Source organism: Bolinopsis microptera, chromosome 2 (genome assembly GCF_026151205.1).
Source record: "Bolinopsis microptera isolate Bmic1 chromosome 2, MBARI_Bmic_1.0, whole genome shotgun sequence".
Lineage (NCBI taxonomy): Eukaryota > Metazoa > Ctenophora > Tentaculata > Lobata > Bolinopsidae > Bolinopsis > Bolinopsis microptera.
In genome coordinates this window covers 20,546,783-20,567,253 of record NC_087073.1, presented here as the reverse complement: position 1 = coordinate 20,567,253, position 20,471 = coordinate 20,546,783, and the positions used below count along the sequence as shown (strand labels likewise).

Below are 20,471 nucleotides of genomic sequence, written 5' to 3'. Positions count from 1 at the left end.
TAACAGGTTAACAGGTTAACAGGTTAACAGGTTAACAGGTTAACAGGTTAACAGGTTAACAGGTTAACAGGTTAACAGGTTAACAGGTTAACAGGTTAACAGGTTAACAGGTTAACAGGTTAACAGGTTAACAGGTTAACAGGTTAACAGGTTAACAGGTTAACAGGTTAACAGGTTAACAGGTTACCAAGTTAACAGGTTAACAGGTTAACAGGTTAACAGGTTAACAGGTTACCAAGTTAACAGGTTAACAGGTTACCAAGTTAACAGGTTAACAGGTTAACAGGTTAACAGGTTAACAGGTTAACAGGTTACCAGGTTAACAGGTTACCAAGTTACTATGTTAACAGGTTAACAGGTTAACAGGTTAACAGGTTAGCAGGTTAACAGGTTAGCAGGTTAACAGGTTAACAGGTTAACAGGTTAACAGGTTAACAGGTTAACAGGTTAACAGGTTAACAGGTTAACAGGTTACCAGGTTAACAGGTTACCAGGTTAACAGGTAACCGTGTTGTCAGCACTCAGCAGAAGCTGATCTATCAGGTCAGACCATCAGACCGAGTAGTCCGCCATCCTGGTATGATAAGCAATCTGGTAATTAAAACCGTACACCTGTACAGATGTGCTACCACGTGACGTGGTGTATCATGATGATATGATGATATCAACCTAGTCGCCACGAGAGCTCTGCTAAGACGGCGCCCCCCTGCACAGCGGGGTCAGCAGGGCCTTTCGTTACGCCACTGTCTCTAGGTTAGCGGGGTGCGTGTCGTGTGCTAACTAGCTGATCTGCTGCTTCGTTTTATCCCTTGTTCTGGTTAATATCTGGCTAATATCTTGTTCGAGCTAATATCCGATTTGTTTTTGTGAAGTCTAATAATGAGGAGACCACAGTGGTCTCTCACCTCGAGCAGTGGTCTCTCACCTCGAGCTCATTCGTCAATAATTATCACAACAAGAACTGTTCGTGATTCAGGTGTTATACTTTCTACTTTGATGTGTCTATTTCTACTGATATGTTGCAAAATAATAATAACGTTTATTTTATGAGGATACTGTTTTGTGTTCTATATATAGAGCTGTATTAAAATAACCATCAACGTTTGACAAAATTTCAGCATATTATTAATAACCCGAATAATTTACTACCAGAGTGAAGAGTCGACATGTTTTGTAACTCAACTAGATCAGGCCTTTCAGTAAATTCATTTATTTGCAGCTGTGAAATAGTTTTAGCGCTTTTCCAGGAAAGATATTACATTTGTGTATAATATATATCGCATTATTACTTGCTACAGCTACTCCCAGCTCCCAGCAGTGTGTTTCCCTGCATACATTAACAGGAAGACGTTAGCAGTAATGCCATTGTTTTTAGAACTCGCACGTGGTGATCTGATCCTCGCGGCTACAGTCTGCTTATTATTTAGTCCCGTACACATGTATTATCCGTATCTTTGTGATCGTCACTATCAGCTTATAATCGTGATTATATCCTGCGTCATTGGTTGTGCAGGGCACGCTCCGTGGTTTTGTATCTGCACTGTTGTAGATGACGATTGCTTTGTTAGTGCCAGCTTAATATTTGATTGGCTGAGTTGGACAACTTTTTGTGTCACATCTACGTAAGCACTCTAAAAATCTTTTTGTCTTGGTTCATGTTTTGGGTTATGACGTGGATGGATATTATCACATTCACATGATTATGCGTCGTGCAATTATGAAATGACGGGAATCAGTCCACCAGAAAAGGTGATCGGCACCTCGCCCACTATAACCTGCCAGAGTCGCACTATTCATTCAACTGAGGAACAACATTTCATGTGATCTTGTGTAGCTCGATTATTCGTGCTGTTACGTTTCGTATCTCAGACCGAGAAATAGTGGCCAAAGTTTTGTTTTCAAAACATTTTTCAACCTCCGATCAGATTTTAAAATAAACCACAACATCACCTGTCCACTAAATTCCAACAGAGTTACCAATCTTCTGTTTCACAGTACATTGAACCCTGTAAATTGTCTTGGTAATGTCAATTTTACGAGCTACTTCTGGCTGGCCATTACATCTGCACTAAACATAAGGCTCTTAGACCCACCTCCATACATTATGCATAAGCTGACTGATGCATGAGCTGACTGATGCGCCTTTGATCTTACAACCTGTCCCTTTGGTATACAATGATGGTGCACTCTAACAAAAGACTTGTTTACAACCCGGGTCTGCCCCATGGAGCAAACACAAATGAAGGTAGCCGGTAAGTTAGAATATTGAGATCACCGAGCAAGGAATTCTGGCGATTATGTTAATAGCTAGTAGCTACAGGTGATTTGGTGGCTTGGCCGATTAATAGATTGACGCTCACCGTTAATCGATTGAGTAGGCAATGTTTCCTGGATTACACAGTGACCTCTTTGTCTGTAAGTTTGCTATCATGATCGATATTGTTTTGTTAATTTAAGTTTTGAACGTGTTCTTCCAAATGGTAAAGTATAAGCTCTATTTCAGACAAAATATTGTAGCTCAAGTCGCGTAATGTCCAAGCGAATCATTGATTCTATGCCAAAAACTCAGATATATTAGAGAAATTAAATTATTGTCTATGAAGGAGAAGACCGAATAATTATATCGCTCTTAAAAATATCTGAGCTGTTGTAAAATTGTATCAAAGCAATGATCATATTTATTTCTATACTTAGCCATTCGAAATTACATCGCATTTGCGCCACAATTTAGTTGAAGGAAATGATCACAGTTTTTGCATCATGAAAACTGTGGGCATGTTGCTTGTTCTCAAAGATTAAGGATTGAAATTGATATCTTTGGTGCCAAAGTTTTTTACAACTAACATTTTCAATCGACTTATCGCTTTACCTTTTGGTCAAGGTCACTGATTTTAGTTGATTGGTATATTTGCGACAAATGATTCGTTGATAAATAAAAATTCACGGTATCACGATGTGAAATATCGGCATTATTTTCTCACCGATCCGTTCACCGTGTAAGTTTTACTGACTGACCGTTTATTAACCGCGGTTCAAGAATGTAAATTTAACCTTATGGAAACATTAGGTCTATTACTACATTTAGATTGGTAGTCGGAATATTTTCTAGCCATTAGATCAGATTTCAAGAAGGAAATCTGTGGGTTTCGTTATAACAAAACGCCAATTCAAAGCGCTTTTCAAGCCGGGTAGTTTTATCGACGGCCGGTTGTCCCTATAAGAAAGACAGGGTTTGCGCTGAACCGAATTAGTTTACAACTCTGTTTTCCAATTAGAAAGTTCATGGTTTGCTACATTTCCTTATGAGCTTATGGGAACGATCATTCGCCATTTTCCCCGCTGATTGCCATTCAGGGCCATTTTGCTACATTTATACTTCAATTTTCCAGATATCTTACTGGTTGCAATTGTATAATCAGCTACAATTACCTCTATCCTCCCTATCCCTTAATTGTTCGACCCGAACTTCACATCAGAGTTAAGTCACTCTTCCCATTTTTGAATCGCGTTCCGCGTGTTTTCACTCAGAAAACCATAAAAGTTAACCAGAGGAAGCATTCCAGGATTGTACGTGTATGGGAATCACTGAGGCACAGCTCACATGCTCGGTCGCTAATACGGTCGCTAATTCATGATTCGTTACAGCTAATCGATCACATCCTCTCTCCCCACTGGGAAATTAATTGAGCCGATACGCCACGTGACACTTTGTCCGGCTGGTCATGGTTCTGCGTCTTGAACTTCATATCCCGCGTGGCGTGTTGTAATGCTGTTGTGTTGCTATTGTGAATCTTGATGAAGTTGTTACAGTTGTTGTAATGTTCATTGTTGAAGCTGGAAAGTGGCCGGGTGTATTGTTCAGATACCTGGCAAATGTTTTATACTCTGTGCTTGGCTTGAAGTATTACGACATGTCGTTTAATTTTCTAGATTGTGCCCGTGGCACAGTTGATGAGGTTGTTTAATAATCCTGAAATATTCTCTGGAGCTATTAATTATTTTAATAGAGCGAAAACCTCTTTCGATGACCTGATCAGGCCCAGACATGATTCGGAGATGAACAATGTGAATGACAATGTTTGAAAATTGCTCGCCCACGATATATGGCTTCGTTATATATTTCAACTTCATTATGTGTTTAATTTTGTCATATAATTTCATAAAATACTTGTAATTGGTTAAACTAATTGAGCGAGGGTTCATTAATTGGATGTAGTTGTACTCTTGCCGTATGTTTGTATGTTTGTATCGTTATAATAATATGTCTCCCCATCGCTGATCCCTCTCGTAGCTCAAACGAAACTCCGACCCGATTCGTAACCGTCGCCAACCGATAAACTAATTTTAACGGGGTTAAACAGATTTTGGTAAATACACTTTCTTGGATAATGATTCCTTTGTATACCGTACTCAATATCTTTGTTCCTCCGCTAAATTGAGTTGGTTAATGGAATATCCGGTTATCTTCTCCGTTACAAATCTATATATCGATAATGAAACATAAATTTTACTGCCACCATCTTGCAGCTGATTAGTACGGTAAACCATTCATAATTAATAGTTCAAATTATGCTCGATCTGATAAATGAAGGCAAAATATTCCAGCACTTAATAGAATAGTTCAGTATTTTAGTTCATAATGTATGAATCAAGAAATGAGGTCTATGATCCCGAGATACTTTATTTCTTTATTTCAACACCAGCTTTTGTGATCTAGGCAGTGCATGGTTCAATGGTCGAAAGTGTTTTCGTATATTTGTATCCATAAAACAGTAAATTGTTGTCTTTACTTGCTGCTTTTGAAATAGTGATCTGAACCAAAATCAATTTTCTATTTTTTCGTCGGGGTTGGTTCCAAAAAATCACCATTTATGCTTTCTGCTTTGATCCCCCAGGTTTGAAGGTTGCCGACTCAGGTCTCCATGTCAATTGTGGACAGTTTACTAGGATTATATACCTGATGTACAAACAAAAGCCAAGCACGGGTCCACAATGTTGTGTCTTTTATACCCTAATCTTCTATGTTAATATTGACAGAACAGCTCCGCCTACTCTGTGTATTTTATACCCTAAAGTTTACGGGGGCAGCACTCTCTCAACCATTGTGTGACAGCGGCGGCCGGGAGCTGGGTACAATTTGACATTATCTCATTATGGGGCTGTGGGGGCTTTGTTAGAGGGGGGATACAGCTAAACATAACCCACAGCTCTGTCAACAGTAAGTACCGCCCTGCAGCAATCACCTTTAATCCTGTACACAGGGGGTTCTCTTTTCACACTGTAGCGTGAGGTTACTGCGTCTCATGGGTTGCGTGCGGAGGAGTTGCGTGCGGAGGAGTTGCGTGCGGAGGACAGTGTTGTCTGTCAAAGCTAGTCGTTATGCTGGCACTTTTGTGCAGTACTTTTGCGTGACACTAATATATGTGGTATTCTTCGTACTGTACTGTACTGCTGCTGCAGTCAATTGAGTGTCAACTGTCCTCCAAGAATGTCCGTAAACAGTTTCGTGCTTTTCAAGTATTATCTGTATCAGTTACAGCGTCAGTATAGTTGGCCAATGGCCACACGAGGCGGATATTCTGCAGCTTGCTGTACACGTACAGTTCCTCGCCGTGGATTTGTGGGAATTAAGCGTGCACCTGGTCACTAAATTTAAAGTCTAAACGTCGCAATGATATCAGGTGATACACATTAAACGGTGGTATAAGCAGGGTTAGGGGGATTTACTCAACATTAGAATGGAGAAAGCTGGTTATCACTATGTCGTTAAATTACCATCGCAAAGTTTGGTAATATGCGATATAATTGCAGTATTATTATTACTGTTATCTATGTCTACGTTTCATAGCCTTTGATGTTAAGCGTTCTAGTCGTTTTGTCACTAAGTTATTACTTTCCTGTGCAACTTAGGCGGCTTCGCTTGAAACTTCCTCACTATTACTGTACTGATTAGAAACATTTATCTTATTTTCGGAGACATCAAGTACTTTCGAATAACTTTTGTAAAAACTCGTATTTTAAGTCAGTTTTTGTAATGATTTATTTGACTGATGTTTTCATGATGAAGCCTCGAATCTAATCACTTCTGTCAACATCATTTATATATACTCGCCTGTCCTCATTTGGAAGCTCCATACCTATCATAGTTTGGAATTTTCGACTTTTGATACTCCGAAATAGTTTCTCACAGTGTTTCGCTACAATACCAAGCCTTAGACGTGACTATAACCTTAACCCTAACCCTTACTATAGCGGTTCACAATCCTAAACCCACGTATGAAATTACAGGAGTAATGTCTGGCCCACAGGCAGTTTGCACGTATAGCACGTGATTAACCGCAACTTTCGTGATTAACCGCAACTTTCGTGCTTCACTGCAACTTTTGTGATTTGATAATTATCATCTATCTTATACGCAGCCTGTACCAGGTAATTATCTAGTTATCCGTCCAATTATCTACTCTTTAAGAGTACCGACAACCTCCCTGGATTTCGTTTTAAACTGCTGGAACAGGCGCTGATAAAATTCCTGTACGTGCGTTTGCAGAAAAATAAACGAGGAGGAATTTTATAGTTTAGTTAATTAATCATGCAGTCATCACGGACTCCGTTCAATTATACCGAATCTTAGTAGATTGATTGGTGGTCAGCTAGATAATTGTATAATTAGATTTAAGGAATGCATATATATACTGCTAACTGTACTTTGACACGTTCACATCTGGTGTCTGGATATAATATCTGATCTGCTGATGGTGGGCGGTGGCAGCTAATCGGAAGAGAGCTGCTTTTGTTCAGGAAGCTCCGATGAACTGTGTCACAACAGCAAATATCGTACGATTTCTCCAGCCTCTCCTAAAATAGGTCGCTGGTCCATCGGAAATATTCATCCGGTCAATTTTGTCAATTGTATCTCGGTTATTTTCTGCATCATCTATACAATTCCTCCGTCCAAATTGCGGGCCATGCAGCCTTTGTGTAAATTTTGTCAATTGTATCTCGGTTGTTTTCTGCATCATCTACAATTTATCCGTCCAAATTTCGGGCCATGGCCTTTGTATTTATCAGGTGTTACTAAAAATGTCAAACAGCCTTTTATATACATTTCTAATTTGGAGCGAAGTGTTTTTTTTTCAAAACTCAATTATTGTAGCTGTCCTACTTCTCAGTATTTTATACAATATTTGTAGCAGTCCTACTTACTTTTGTACAATGATTAGTATTCTCAAATTGTCCTGATTTCCTTGTCCGTATCTCACACTCCGTCCTACTGCTCTCCTGCCTCCCAGATCCTCATTATTTTACTGGCATGTTTGACAGCTCTTTATTCCGTAATTATCCCGCCTCATTAATGAACCAGGCTGCTCAATCTGACGTCTGCAGAATTAAAATGGTATCGCGGTGCCAAAACTTAAAATATTCTGCTTTTCTGCCCTGGTTTATTCGGCGTATAATCAACAACTGGTTTGCGTTTATAGTTTTACGGGTTTCTTCAGAAATTTCATCAGAAGGAGATTTGTACAGCTTTGGTCGGTCTGACATATCTGCCCAAATTTGCCGGCACAAGATAGTTAATCACTCGCGGATAATTTATTCCTCAGTTCATACGTCTAGTGCCATTTGCAACGTCTAATTTCTCCTTGAATTACACGTGGAAGTAATTTAAATTCTGCAGACGAGTTTTCGTAGTTAATGGAGCAGCCCATTTCAGGGTTTGGCTTTGTACAAGTGGGTAAACGCAGATATTTGGTGCGTCTCATGAGGTACTCGACATGAGTATACGATGACATGAGAGCTTTGGGTAATTCTGAATAAAACAGTCCACAAAAAGCGTTCGCTGACGTCAAAAAGGAAAAAGGATGGATAATTTTTAAAGCATTACCAACATGTCGACGTACCAGTGGTTGGCATCAAACCTCTCGAGACGTATATCTCGGGGTACCTTAAAGTCGCGGATCTTTGCAAACCTGCATTCTCGAAATATATCAATATTTAAAGTAATTACCCCAGTTCCATCCGGCTTCTCATTCATTTACCTATGTCGTTCGTTATCTATAGCTCGCTGCACGGCTACTTGCTCCAAATTTCGTACACTCTGTTGACTTCTAGAAGTGCGACTCGTTAGTTTGGTTGTGTGCTGTACGGATAGCAACTATCTTTTCTCTAACTGCGTACTGTCAGAAGGGAAATTGGGAAGCAATATCGGTGTTTTTAGGTCCATAATGTTGGTGTTTTTGCCTGTGAGGTGGCCATTAGATGGAGCTGTCTGGATTCTGGCAGGAATTTCCAAAACCAATTCGTGCCAACCGCTGCTCGGAACATCAACTTGTCATTGTATTGATTAGTTTGCTTGGAAGTCTAATTTCACGGACACTTTTATATGATATGTTGTCTCTAACCTCAATAGCATTAGAAAATATTCACTGTTATATGAAAGAAACAGCAAACTTTCATTTCCAGCGCTGTTCAGGGCGCGTGTGGCATTTGCTGTGGTTTTATGTTACGTTTTGTGCAGTTCGGTGTTTATCCAATGACCAATCGTAGATTGGATTTGGTGTTTTAAGACTATCAAAGTTTTTTTTTGTCTGAAGAAACAGTGCCATAAGTCACTGATTGTATTCGCTGTAGTTCGACTAAGATTAAACTGGGCAGTATCCAAGAAGCCCAGCCTCTAAGGCTAGACTTTACGGTAAACAACTTTGGGGTTAGGGTTAGGGTTGGAGTAAGGGTTAGGGTTGGAGTAAGGGTTAAGGTTAGAGTAAGGGTTAGGATCCCTAAAGTCTACCTTAACCCTACCCCTTACCCTATCTCTACCCTAACTCTAAACTTCTAAAGTTGTCTAGCCTTATTGCAGTCGGGCTTATTTCCTTACACTTTACTTATAACTTTACTTAAAATAGTAGCGTGGTTTAAAATGTGTGCACTGATTGTTTTCATCTCATTTAAAATTCATGAACCGTCACAGACTCTAAATCTTAACTCCTCTAACCTTACAGTGTTCAATGTCACAGTGTCTCTAACTTCACTAACCTTACAGTGTTCAATGTCACAGTGTCTCTAACTCCACTAACCTTACAGTGTTCAATGTCACAGTGTCTCTAACTCCACTAACCTTACAGAGTTCAATGTCACAGTGTCTCTAACTCCACTAACCTTACAGTGTTCAATGTCACACTGTCACTAACTCCACTAACCTTACAGTGTTCAATGTCACAGTGTCTCTAACTCCACTAACCTTACAGTGTTCAATGTCACAGTGTCTCTAACTCCACTAACCTTACAGTGTTCAATGTCACAGTATCTCTAACTTCACTAACCTTATAGTGTTCAATGTCACACTGTCACTAACTTCACTAACCTTACAGTGTTCAATGTCACAGTGTCTCTAACTCCACTAACGGCCTTACAGTGTTCAATGTCACAGTGTATCTAACTCCACTAACCTTACAGTGTTCAATGTCACAGTGTCTCTAACTCCACTAACCTTACAGTGTTCAATGTCACAGTGTCTCTAACTCCACTAACCTTACAGAGTTCAATGTCACAGTGTCTCTAACTCCACTAACCTTACAGTGTTCAATGTCACACTGTCACTAACTCCACTAACCTTACAGTGTTCAATGTCACAGTGTCTCTAACTCCACTAACCTTACAGTGTTCAATGTCACAGTGTCTCTAACTCCACTAACCTTACAGTGTTCAATGTCACAGTATCTCTAACTTCACTAACCTTATAGTGTTCAATGTCACACTGTCACTAACTTCACTAACCTTACAGTGTTCAATGTCACAGTGTCTCTAACTCCACTAACGGCCTTACAGTGTTCAATGTCACAGTGTATCTAACTCCACTAACCTTACAGTGTTCAATGTCACAGTGTCTCTAACTCCACTAACCTTACAGTGTTCAATGTCACAGTGTCTCTAACTCCACTAACCTTACAGTGTTCAATGTCACAGTGTCTCTAACTCCACTAACCTTACAGTGTTCAATGTCACACTGTCACTAACTTCACTAACCTTACAGTGTTCAATGTCACACTATCTCTAACTCCACTAACCTTACAGTGTTCAATGTCGCAGTGTCTCTAACTCCACTAACCTTACACTTACAGTGTTCAATGTCACAGTGTCTCTAACTCCACTAACCTTACAGTGTTCAATGTCACACTGTCTCTAACTCCCCTAACCTTACAGTGTTCAATGTCACAGTGTCTCGATGCTCAAAACCACAAGATGTGTTCTTGTCACGGTCCTCGGTATAGTGCTTGTGTTTGGTTGCGATCCGTCGGCTCAGATATGCAGTAACGAATCTATCACAATCGCACGACAAATAAAGGATAAACTCATGGAGATTCTTAAAACGACAACACAGTTGGATTATCTTAGGGTAAGGGTTTGAAACTTTGTTCTGTTGAAGATTGTGATAGTTAGACAGTCTCTCTGTTTTGATTTTTGGTATTTTGATAGGAATATGCGGAAACAGCTCAACCGATTAGCGATGATTCTGTTACTTTAAAGACCTATTATCACGTTTCCCCAGAATGCATTTAGTGCAGATTCAGACCTGATCAGATATGAAGAAATTGACGGGAAAAAACTTTTAAAGGATGCACAATTAAAATTGGAGGTAAGTCGGGAGGGAACCGGAGTCTGCCGTTTGACGTTTTTAAAGTAAAAAAATACTGTTAAATAGTTAATAGTCATAGACTCATAGTCATTAAATCTGGGAAATCTTTGCCGAACTAGTCGTTCTCGACATCATTAGTGTTTGTGACTAACTCCTTTTCTATGGAATTTTAATGACCGAATTTTCTCACTGTCGCAATATCTGTATCAACAGCCAACTCCCCTAACTTGCACCACCTAGACTACCCGTCAGTTTAACTTACAAGACTATCTGTAGAAACATTGCGAGATCTATAAAACTCCGCACGTAATTATATACACCGGTAATTATCTGCAGTTCTCACCACGATTTAATCCCAGACGATTCTGAAGAACAAGACGGACGCGGTAGACAAGATCGCAGACTTTGTGCGTCAGAAGAGTCCAGGTCGTCTTGAACAAGCACGTGACCCTCCCACGTGCAGCTACCTGCTGGCCAAAGACAGGGACATGGAGAAGAAGATCAACCTGACATACTATGAAGAGTTTAAAGCGAGGGTTAATCTTACGGAGACTATCATTCACTTTCCGGTGGATGTGTACGAGTTCTCTAACGAGATTAAGAGGTTGGAACCAGTTATAAATTATTAAAGTCTGGAGTCAAAATTTAGACAAGAATGCTTATATAGGTATTAGGTAGCTATAATGTGATTAGTAACTAATGTTCATATGATTAGTAGTTAAATTATCACTCATAGACCATACTAACAACTGTCTTATCTTCAGTGCAATCCATCTGACTGATGGATTGGATCAAGTCTTCGTAAAGAATTACGAAAGGGACAAGTTCATATTCGCTCAGTATTTCGGGTCTACTTCTGGGTTGTTACGATATTTTCCAGCATACTCCTGGTTACTGCCTAATAACCAGGTCAATATGCTGATTATCTTATTTTTGTTTTCATAAGCCTTTTGTCAATAAATTATGACTATGGGCGTTACATATTTCACAGGAGGGCCAAAGTGAAAAGAAACTGCTGCTAACTACTTAACAGCAGTGAGCAGCAGTTAGCAGCAGTTAGCAGCAGTTTTTTTGCACTTTGGCCCTCCTGTGATTTACGTCAGGTAGCGCAAAAATTTCACACGAAAACTTATCAAAATTCCAACAATGTAACTTTAAAACATCTCCCGTAGACGGACCTGTACGACTGTAGGTTCAGGTCGTGGTATATCGAGGCAGCAGGGCAGCCTCGAGATGTTGTCTTCCTCATGGATACCTCTGGGAGCATGTAAGTGACACTGACGTTATCTACACAATTATCAATCTTTGGTTGGATTTAATCGTAAAAGCTAGACCACTGAGAACTTTTCTATGTATCAAAACTGATCTACTCGCTCGAAGACATCCCTCAGTTGACAGTTCCCAACATTTCTTCTTTTCTCAGGTACGGGTGGGCACTACGAGTTGCAAAATACACCGCTAAAACACTGCTACAGATAGTGTCAGATAAGGACTACGTGGCCTTCTACACCTTCAACCTAACCACACAGTCCCTGTCTTGTTACCCTCAGCTGGAGAGAGCCAGGTTGAAGTACATCAACCATCTCTACGAGGAAATTGATAAGATTGACGCTATTGGTTAGTGATTAGTAGTTGTGATTTGTGTATTATCACAGCTTCAGTACATCCAAACTTTATATTAATATCTTCGTTTCTGTGAATTATACCTATCTTTCAGACTTGTTGCTGTTGACTACAATTTTAAACGAATGGCGCTTGCTTATATTATATAGAAGTAGATATTAAACTGTTGTTTATATCAGTAGACACAGATATTAGAACTCACACATTACCTGTCTTGCGCCGTTGTCCCATGAACTAGACAGTGACACTACATTTAATAATTTGATATTAGCACCTATAGCTGTTAGCACCTAGTAGTTAGTGTGTGCAGGCTGATTGGATTGAAGACATGGTCTCGTGAGGGCTGTAGATAGCACATCTCATCATCATCATATCATAACACCCAAGTTTTCAATTATTCGACAATACTTCTGTTCCTGGTGATGCAGATAAAATCGAATATAAGCTGTTACAGGTTGTAACTTTTGCTTTTGTTGTGATATACCTATCACGAGGGGCGTGTACAATACTATAATATGATCTGTTACTTGGTATTCGACACCTGCGGATCAAGATTGTATAGAAACTGGCTTCTAATCGGAAATTAGGTCGACTGTATATGTGAGGACTGATTGACAAGCATCGGCGATTCTATGACAGGTCTGCCCCACACTTAGCAGTGGCACGACGACAATCACAATCATCACATGTCTCACTAGGCTTCTAACACTTGTCATATCCTTGCTTGGTCAGCAAGATAGTCATGCTGTACCATCACCGGATTAGATGCTCCAGATATAGACCAGAGCGTTCAACTACCAGACAATTTATCGTAAACTTCCTCGCATGTTCCTGATTTGCTGCAGATTAATTGGAGTGTGTACTACCTGTTATTGCTCTGCACTGACTTGTCAATATTTCAGGTGCATCTAATTTCTCGATAGCCCTCAACACGGCGTTTGATGTGCTGGAGAACTCTGCGAGAAACAATAAAACATGTGATTGTCAGCGTTCAATCATCATCTTCAGGTTCTTAGATTTATATAATCTTCAGGTTTTTATAGTTATCAGAAGTCAACTAATAAAGGCCTGGACTTGCAGTTGTACCACTTGTGTTATTACGCGTTAGAAGTAAGTTCCGAAAAGTAATATAGTAATATCATTATCAATACAATATCAAGTGTTTATCTCTAAAGCTGTGACAAGGGTCTTTATCTTATCTCAGTGATTATGTGAGGGAGGAGTACGTTGAGCTGTTAAAAAAGCGGAATCCGGACGGAAAAGTCCGGATCTTTATCCTAGCGTTCGGAGCTCCAAACCAGGGTGATACCACAAAACTAGAGAAGATAGCGTGTGCGAATAACGGGTACTTCAGCAAGGTGTACGACTACGGGGACGTTGTGCCAGCTATATCTAATATTCTAGCTGTGTTTGGGTAGGTTGACTCGAGGTGCCAGCTGTATTTCGTTGTTAAAATCTATGGATTTTGAATTTTGGTTCGATTGTTTTAGATTGAGATCAATTTGATTCTAATGCATTTAAACATTTTGCTTGCGGGATGAAGGCCAATTAGATATGGCCTCTATAAGGCCTATATACGGGCACTAAACTTATAAAAGGAGCTGTACAATCATCTTGTATAACACTATCGTCCAACTATCAGTCATCTTATACGTCCTGAAATGATAATTGTACGTGATTGTAAGACGAGTTGTAATTATTACAGGCAGCCGTTATCATTGAACACGGCAAACATTCAAGCAACCTGGTCCACTGTGTACTACGAGTATGATCGTCAGAATTTCGTCATGACCGTGGGAAAATCTGTTGTTCTGGATCATGATCCTAACTCACAGGTATTTCGAGCAGCGGAGGGAAAGCAGTCACTATTTTGATGTGGTTTAAATTATGTATGATTGATTGGCTAATGAGTAAGTTCAATGAGAGTTGGGTCTTGGGAAGTTATTCAGATATTCTGTTATTACCTATATGAAAGTTTTCAACGTATGTACATTTTGTGTCAACATATTGTGTCGCCTATGTATCAACTTATGTGTCAATTGTGTCGCTTTTATGTCAACTTATGAACACCTTCTCACGATAAAAACAGATATCATCTCAGAGAGAACCTTTTCTCGGGGTAGCTGCTATAGATGTGGACATACCTCAGATGAAGAATATTATGACGGGCATGTTCTCGGGAATCATGTACGCGTTCATGATCAACAATAATGGTAGGTCTAGTTTCTGCAATCAGGTAACAGGTTATATCGGATTAAAAGAAATGGGACTGGGTCTTAGTTAAGTGATCTGACAATGTTAGTCGTGACAGCAATGCTTTGGGCCTTGCCATGATTGACATAGGGGCTATCAGAAGATCGATAATAGCTTGCGAATTTTGCTTTTCAGATCCGAATCGTCTCATGTAATATTCAACATAAAAGTGCCTCGCAAACGCCTTGTGACATTCCACCAAAGAAATCAAACTCTATATTAAAACTAAACATTATTTTGAAATTTTTCTATTCCGTATTGTAAATGTGCTGTTATCTATGAAGTCTATTGTCTCCATTATTTATTCTTCATCTTCATGTGTTCTTGGGCATCCTTTCACCGAAATAACAAACCAGCCGCGAGGTTTTGGGTGAGGAGGATGAGGTCTAGGCTTGGGATGTCTGTCGTCATCCTTGTCGTCACGCTCGAGATCTCCACTGTCATCCTCCTTATCATCCTCTTCGTCATCTTCTTTATCGTCATGATGGTGCGGTTTTCCGTAGAGGACCAGATAAGAGCCCTGGTCATCACAGCTGACTTCAACAACACTCACACTTCCGACGATGGCGTGTTTTGGATGTTTTGGGTGGGGTCGAGGGTGAGGATGAGGGTGAGGATGAGGACGTCTGTCGTCATCTTTGTCGTCATCTTTGTCGTCATCTTTGTCATCATCTTTGTCATCATCTTTGTGGTCATCCTTATGTTCTTCTTTCCACTCCTTGATCTCCTCCTCATTCAGTGTCTTCAGAGAGATATCGAAGTCTGTTTCATTCAGCACAGGATGCTTATCACCCTTCGAGATCTTGTACAAATGAACAGCTGACTCGTTGAGAGGCTTCATTCCAGCGACTGCGAACTTGAACTCGTACGTCTCGTTCTGCACGGCATGGTGGAACTTTCTGACATAGATTGCAGGTCCACGGTGAGGTGGTCTGGGTCTGGGCTTGGGGCGTCTCTCGTCATCAGGACGGCCGGCAACAAGGGCAACCAAAGCAAACACAATAAAGAATTTCATCTCGATAGATTGATAGTTGTTTCCTTAGCTGGTTCCACTTTTATACCAAACCAAGTTTTTGTTCTACACCTGCTTTTGTTCTTCACCTGCTTCTAGCACCTCGATAGATCTAAATGTCTCATTGTGTTGGGGATTAGTCGGACCAGGCGCCGTTCAGATTCATTTTACAGACGATTTAACACCATCTAACAATCACCTTAATTTAATATCTAGCCTGCACTGCCTTTGTGAAAAAAATGTTACTGTAGCTGTTTTAGAAAAATATCACCTAACTGCGACTTGTTACCTGAAGAGGGAAAAAAGTTTGCACAAAAAAAATTGTTTAATCTATTCTATGTGAGCTATTCATTTTATACGTTCTTCGACCGAACTTTCAATCATAATGAAATTACTTAACCACTCTCCAAAAACTTCCTATTTAGTATTAAGGTGTAAGTTTCATGTGGTAACTATGGAAACCACACCAGGTGTAGTGATCCTTCACCCCCGGATGGTCCCTATCGACGACTACACAGAAAAACCGGACATGGATATCAACGAGATGGAAATAACAGAGGATCCGGAGAAGATCAAGGAGATAGCTAGGTCCATGTTGAACCGGAACACTGGCAGTATCGTCACAAGATCACTGGTGTATTTCAAGAATACCATCAGTGGCAGGGAGAATTATCAGGTATGATTTTTAGTAGTTTGGGTGGTTATTTGTGTGCGACAGGGCACATTCATCTTGAGATACATGAGTTCGTGGTAGAGCTGGGGTACCGTGGGGGTTGGAACTTCTTGTAACTTTAACAAATTATAATTCTTATCTCTTATCTGAAGTGGTCTAATGTTACTTCAAGGAGTAAGGTCATTCATGAACTAGTTCTCTGCTTGATCGATATATTATAATGATATAATATGTTCCCCGAATCCTGAGCTTTATGTAGAAAACCTGAAATATGATGCAGGAAAATACTGCAGGAAAACCATTTAAGGGGGGGGGGGGGGGGGGGGGGGGGGGGGGGGGGGGGGTTCACCCTGATTTTTTTCTAAAACTTGGTTTCGAGATGGCAAACTAGGACCGGTGACCAAACTTTTGAGGGGGTCCCGAACCCCAACCGCCAAACGGTACCCGCAGGGCAGCCACGCCCATATCTGGTCCAAATTAGGCCCAATTTAGCCAAATACCCTGAACATGCCCAAAATCCAGATTTTGAGTTAGGCCTTTAAAAAAATTTGGCGGCCAAATTCTGAATTTTGCATTGCAAATTTTGGAATTCGGCCGCCAAATTTTTTTAAAAGGCCTAACTCAAAATTCTGTCCCAAAACTTAAGGTCGAAATGCGATTCTACGATTCTGAAAATTTCATGTAAAAATATTGAAACCCTATTGAGTTCTATTGTTTTGAGCGAAATCAGTTTTGCAAATATCGCGAACTGAGATATGGGCAATTTTGTTCATTTTTTGCGATTACTGAACACAGAATCCACAGTTAGGTTGATACTGAGCTGATAATCATAGATAATGTGTAGTATAGGCTTACCTTCCATATAAAGTTGGTTTTATTCAAAAGTATGGATATTTGACCAATTTATGGGCCAAAATCGATCAAATTTGGTGCGTATGCCCAAATATGGTCATATGGTTTTTAGCTCATAACTCAGTCATTTTTTGTCCAATCTCAATTAAAATTCATATACGAGTGCAGGGGATCACTAGCTACAAGTAAAGCACCTAAAATCTGGATTTTGGGCATGTTCAGGGTATTTGGCTAAATTGGGCCTAATTTGGACCAAATGGCTGCCCCGCGGGCACCGTTTGGCGGTTGGGGTTCGGGAACCCCTCAAAAGTTCGGTCACCGGTCCTAGTTTGTTGGTCAACTGCTATCTCGAAACCAAGTTTCACAAAAAATCAGGGTGAACCCTCCTTAAATCAGTTATTATAAATACCATTATTCCTAAGTTTCTTGATCGCATATTGATACTTCCCAATCGATCGTTGTCCCGTAAATTGGTGACATACTAACCCTCGCCAACTCTAATAATTAAATAAAAGGTCATTACTGAAACTATCCGATCAGGAATATTAGCAGAGAATCAGTTAGTGAAGCTACGGGATGGTCTTCGTGATAATCACACTCTTATCAGCTAATAATCACATTCTTATGCTAATCCAAAGCGTCAGTAGCTCGTCAGTCTGCTTCTGCATTATCATTATTCAAATCTGCTCATCGCATTATACGAAATCGATACTCCACGTAGGGGGCATAATTAATATTAAATCTGTCTCAGTGCAATTTCATGACAGATCTACTGGCTATTTTAATGCTTCTCCCAGCGGCGGTGCACACCACCAGTCAAATTTCCACAGAATGAGGATAATCATATCTTATTTGTTTTTTGTCGTTTAACCGCGCTGATGAAACCAATTTCAGAACACGGAGTATTTTTTTACCTCTTTGGATGGGTATCCGTTCAGTATTGGGATAATAGTGCCAGAAAGTGAGAGGCAGGAAATAAAAGTTGACATAAGCAACAAGGCCCTTGATAAGACCCTGGTGATGGAGGCGATACAGAAAGAGGTACCAGGAAGACTAAGATGGAAGAAATATCCACTCTGTACTAAAAACCTTACAGGTAGTTTTACAGTCAGTCAAATCTGTTTATTTTTCCATTCACTATCGGCATTCACGATACAATATTGATTTTATGGTAGAACACAGTTGACTCAAAGAGGCACCCTCTGATCTTGCAGACACGATAAAGCCGGTGTTGACAAAGGCGGAGAAGGCTGAGCTGGAAGCTGATCCGTGTTATCCGGACCGGTACTCCACCATGGCAGCGGAGGTTTTACTGACCCAGAACATCAGCGACTGGTGGCAGTCGGAAAAGTTCAGGAATTGGACTCGGGCTGAAGTGTGCAATTTTAACGAACACTGTATACTTGATGCTTATCTCGTGACAAATGCGGGAATCATTCGGACCTACAGGTTTGAGCCAATTAAGGTGTTTTTTTTTTCGTGCTGTCCAATGGTAAATGACATATTTTGTTTCATTGACAAGGCATCGGGCATTATCGCCCGTAGCACTCAACAGCCAAGGTATTATTGTATTATATTCTATTGATAGCAATATCAGAGTTAGTCTTATCACGTTGTTGTTAAATCTGTTACTTTGCAATTCCAACGAAACTATCAAGTTACTCCGTTTCAGAAACATGTCAAACGACAGCGTGGTGATGGATCCAGTGGAGATGCAGCCCTTCATCCACTCCCGGAAAGGAATCCCTGCCAATACTCTTCTAGTCAGGTAACCTTGTCCAACTGCTGCCTCGAGCAGATATGGTGAGTTGATGCCGAAATTAGCAATGTGATTATATCTAGGTTAAAATTATTTCATACTGATTTGCTAATATTTTCAGTCTGTTGGGCAAGGACGAAGAAGAAAACGGAAGCCGTTACTTTAACATCAGTTACTCCTTGGGAATCGCTAAAGAAAGCGAAATCGTCCAACCCCTTTCAGTCGGAGTTAAGGTAGAACATAGAGAACGAATGTTGTTCTTTTTTAAAACTGAACATTAAAATTTCTGTTTTTGTGAGTTTTATAGTTTCAGTCTAGACGTTTTCCCTTTTTAGGTGCAACTAAAGGCTCTCCGTTACTTTATTGATGTGGCTCGAAAAAAGAGGAAAGCCACAATAACACTTCTTGACGAGAATGCATTCACCATATTCAGCACAGACGAAGAGTATGAACCAACTCCAATAGAAAGGTTCTACGATAAGACTTCCAATGTGACTAATTTCATCCTCAACGAATCCTCATTCTACTACCAGTATCAGGTCCATTATTTTTAAATGTTTTGATCTTTCATGGATTTGAAGTCTAAATGATAAATATATATTTTTTACGATCGATCTCGTTACGTCTGTTCAGTGTGCTATCTTCATCAAAACTTAGCATATAAATTGAGGATATTTGTATTAAAACAAGGGCTTCAATCTTAATATTTTCAGGTTAAAGATTGTCAAAAACTATGCAAGAAAACAATTCCCCAAGTGGAGAGTTCAGCTCGGTCTTATCTTTCACCTCTTCGCTCCGTCACAAAATTCATGTCCAGTATTTGGAAACTATTTGTCTTCTTTATTTCAGACTTATTCTTAGACAAAGGCACAGCGAACCACCGTCGAGCTACATACGTTATGTGTTGCGAAGACGAAAAGACTTACTTCCGCAATTTTTCAAATACCGCACCATTGGAGGGCACGGTGGATTGTGGTGGGATTTGTAAGAAAAACGTAACGTTAAGTCCCTTACCCAACACCAACGTGTTGCTCGTCATAGACAATAATCCAGACTGCGTGTGCCAGAGACAGAAGAGGACAAAAAGCTCATACATTAACGAACTTTGTGAGAATAATCACATATCGCAGTGGCGGTCAGATTTGTCACAACAGGTGTGCTTTGAGAAGTTTGAATCTAACACGACGAGGACAGAGTCGAAATGGAAGTGCTCAAATACGCCTCCATAATTAATTAATCGTTTATTAATTGATCGCAAATTGATTAGTAATGAATTACTTATTTATCTGGGGTTTATAACGTTTCTTTTATTACTTTTGATACTGATCCCAGAGGTTCTTTCTGAAACGTAAAATGCCGTCAATCCTTAAATAGGAATTCTCTCCAGTTTTGTTTGAATATTATAACTATGGGTTGTGCCTGATTGATGATGATTATTCTTGAAATTTTAAATTTTTAACGTTATTAGTGACCTCACTGACTGGTTACCATTGGCACATATAATGTTTTTTGGTGATTAGATATATTAATATAGCAATCTATCTGTTTTTGATACGTCCAGTTTTAGGTTAAAAGCTTTTTATACGCTACTCACTATAACGCGTAGATACTAGATTTATTTTCTTGAATCTTAACAATATCATTCGTTTCGTTTATGAGTTTCTCGACC

At 39.9% G+C, this 20,471-nt stretch overlaps 1 protein-coding gene across 3 annotated transcripts; it reads left to right on the top strand.

Moving 5' to 3' along the window:
- Positions 1-10,089: 10,089 nt before the first annotated feature.
- LOC134811089 (voltage-dependent calcium channel subunit alpha-2/delta-2-like) lies at positions 10,090-20,471 on the top strand. 3 transcript variants are annotated; one of them, XM_063817811.1, is made up of 17 exons: positions 10,090-10,390; positions 10,544-10,630; positions 10,990-11,234; positions 11,395-11,539; positions 11,803-11,897; positions 12,054-12,247; positions 13,156-13,261; positions 13,458-13,667; positions 13,959-14,088; positions 14,355-14,466; positions 15,989-16,194; positions 17,938-18,139; positions 18,258-18,492; positions 18,716-18,811; positions 18,924-19,035; positions 19,138-19,341; positions 19,516-20,471. In XM_063817811.1, exons 1-17 carry the CDS (start codon positions 10,220-10,222, stop codon positions 20,029-20,031), a joined length of 3,066 nt encoding a protein of 1,021 aa, XP_063673881.1. In that variant the 5' UTR covers positions 10,090-10,219; the 3' UTR covers positions 20,032-20,471. The 3 variants fall into 3 exon arrangements, with proteins under 3 accessions (XP_063673881.1, XP_063673879.1, XP_063673880.1); XM_063817809.1 differs by having other exon boundaries at positions 10,202-10,390; positions 15,995-16,194; positions 19,516-20,438; XM_063817810.1 differs by having other exon boundaries at positions 10,202-10,390; positions 14,343-14,466; positions 19,516-20,438.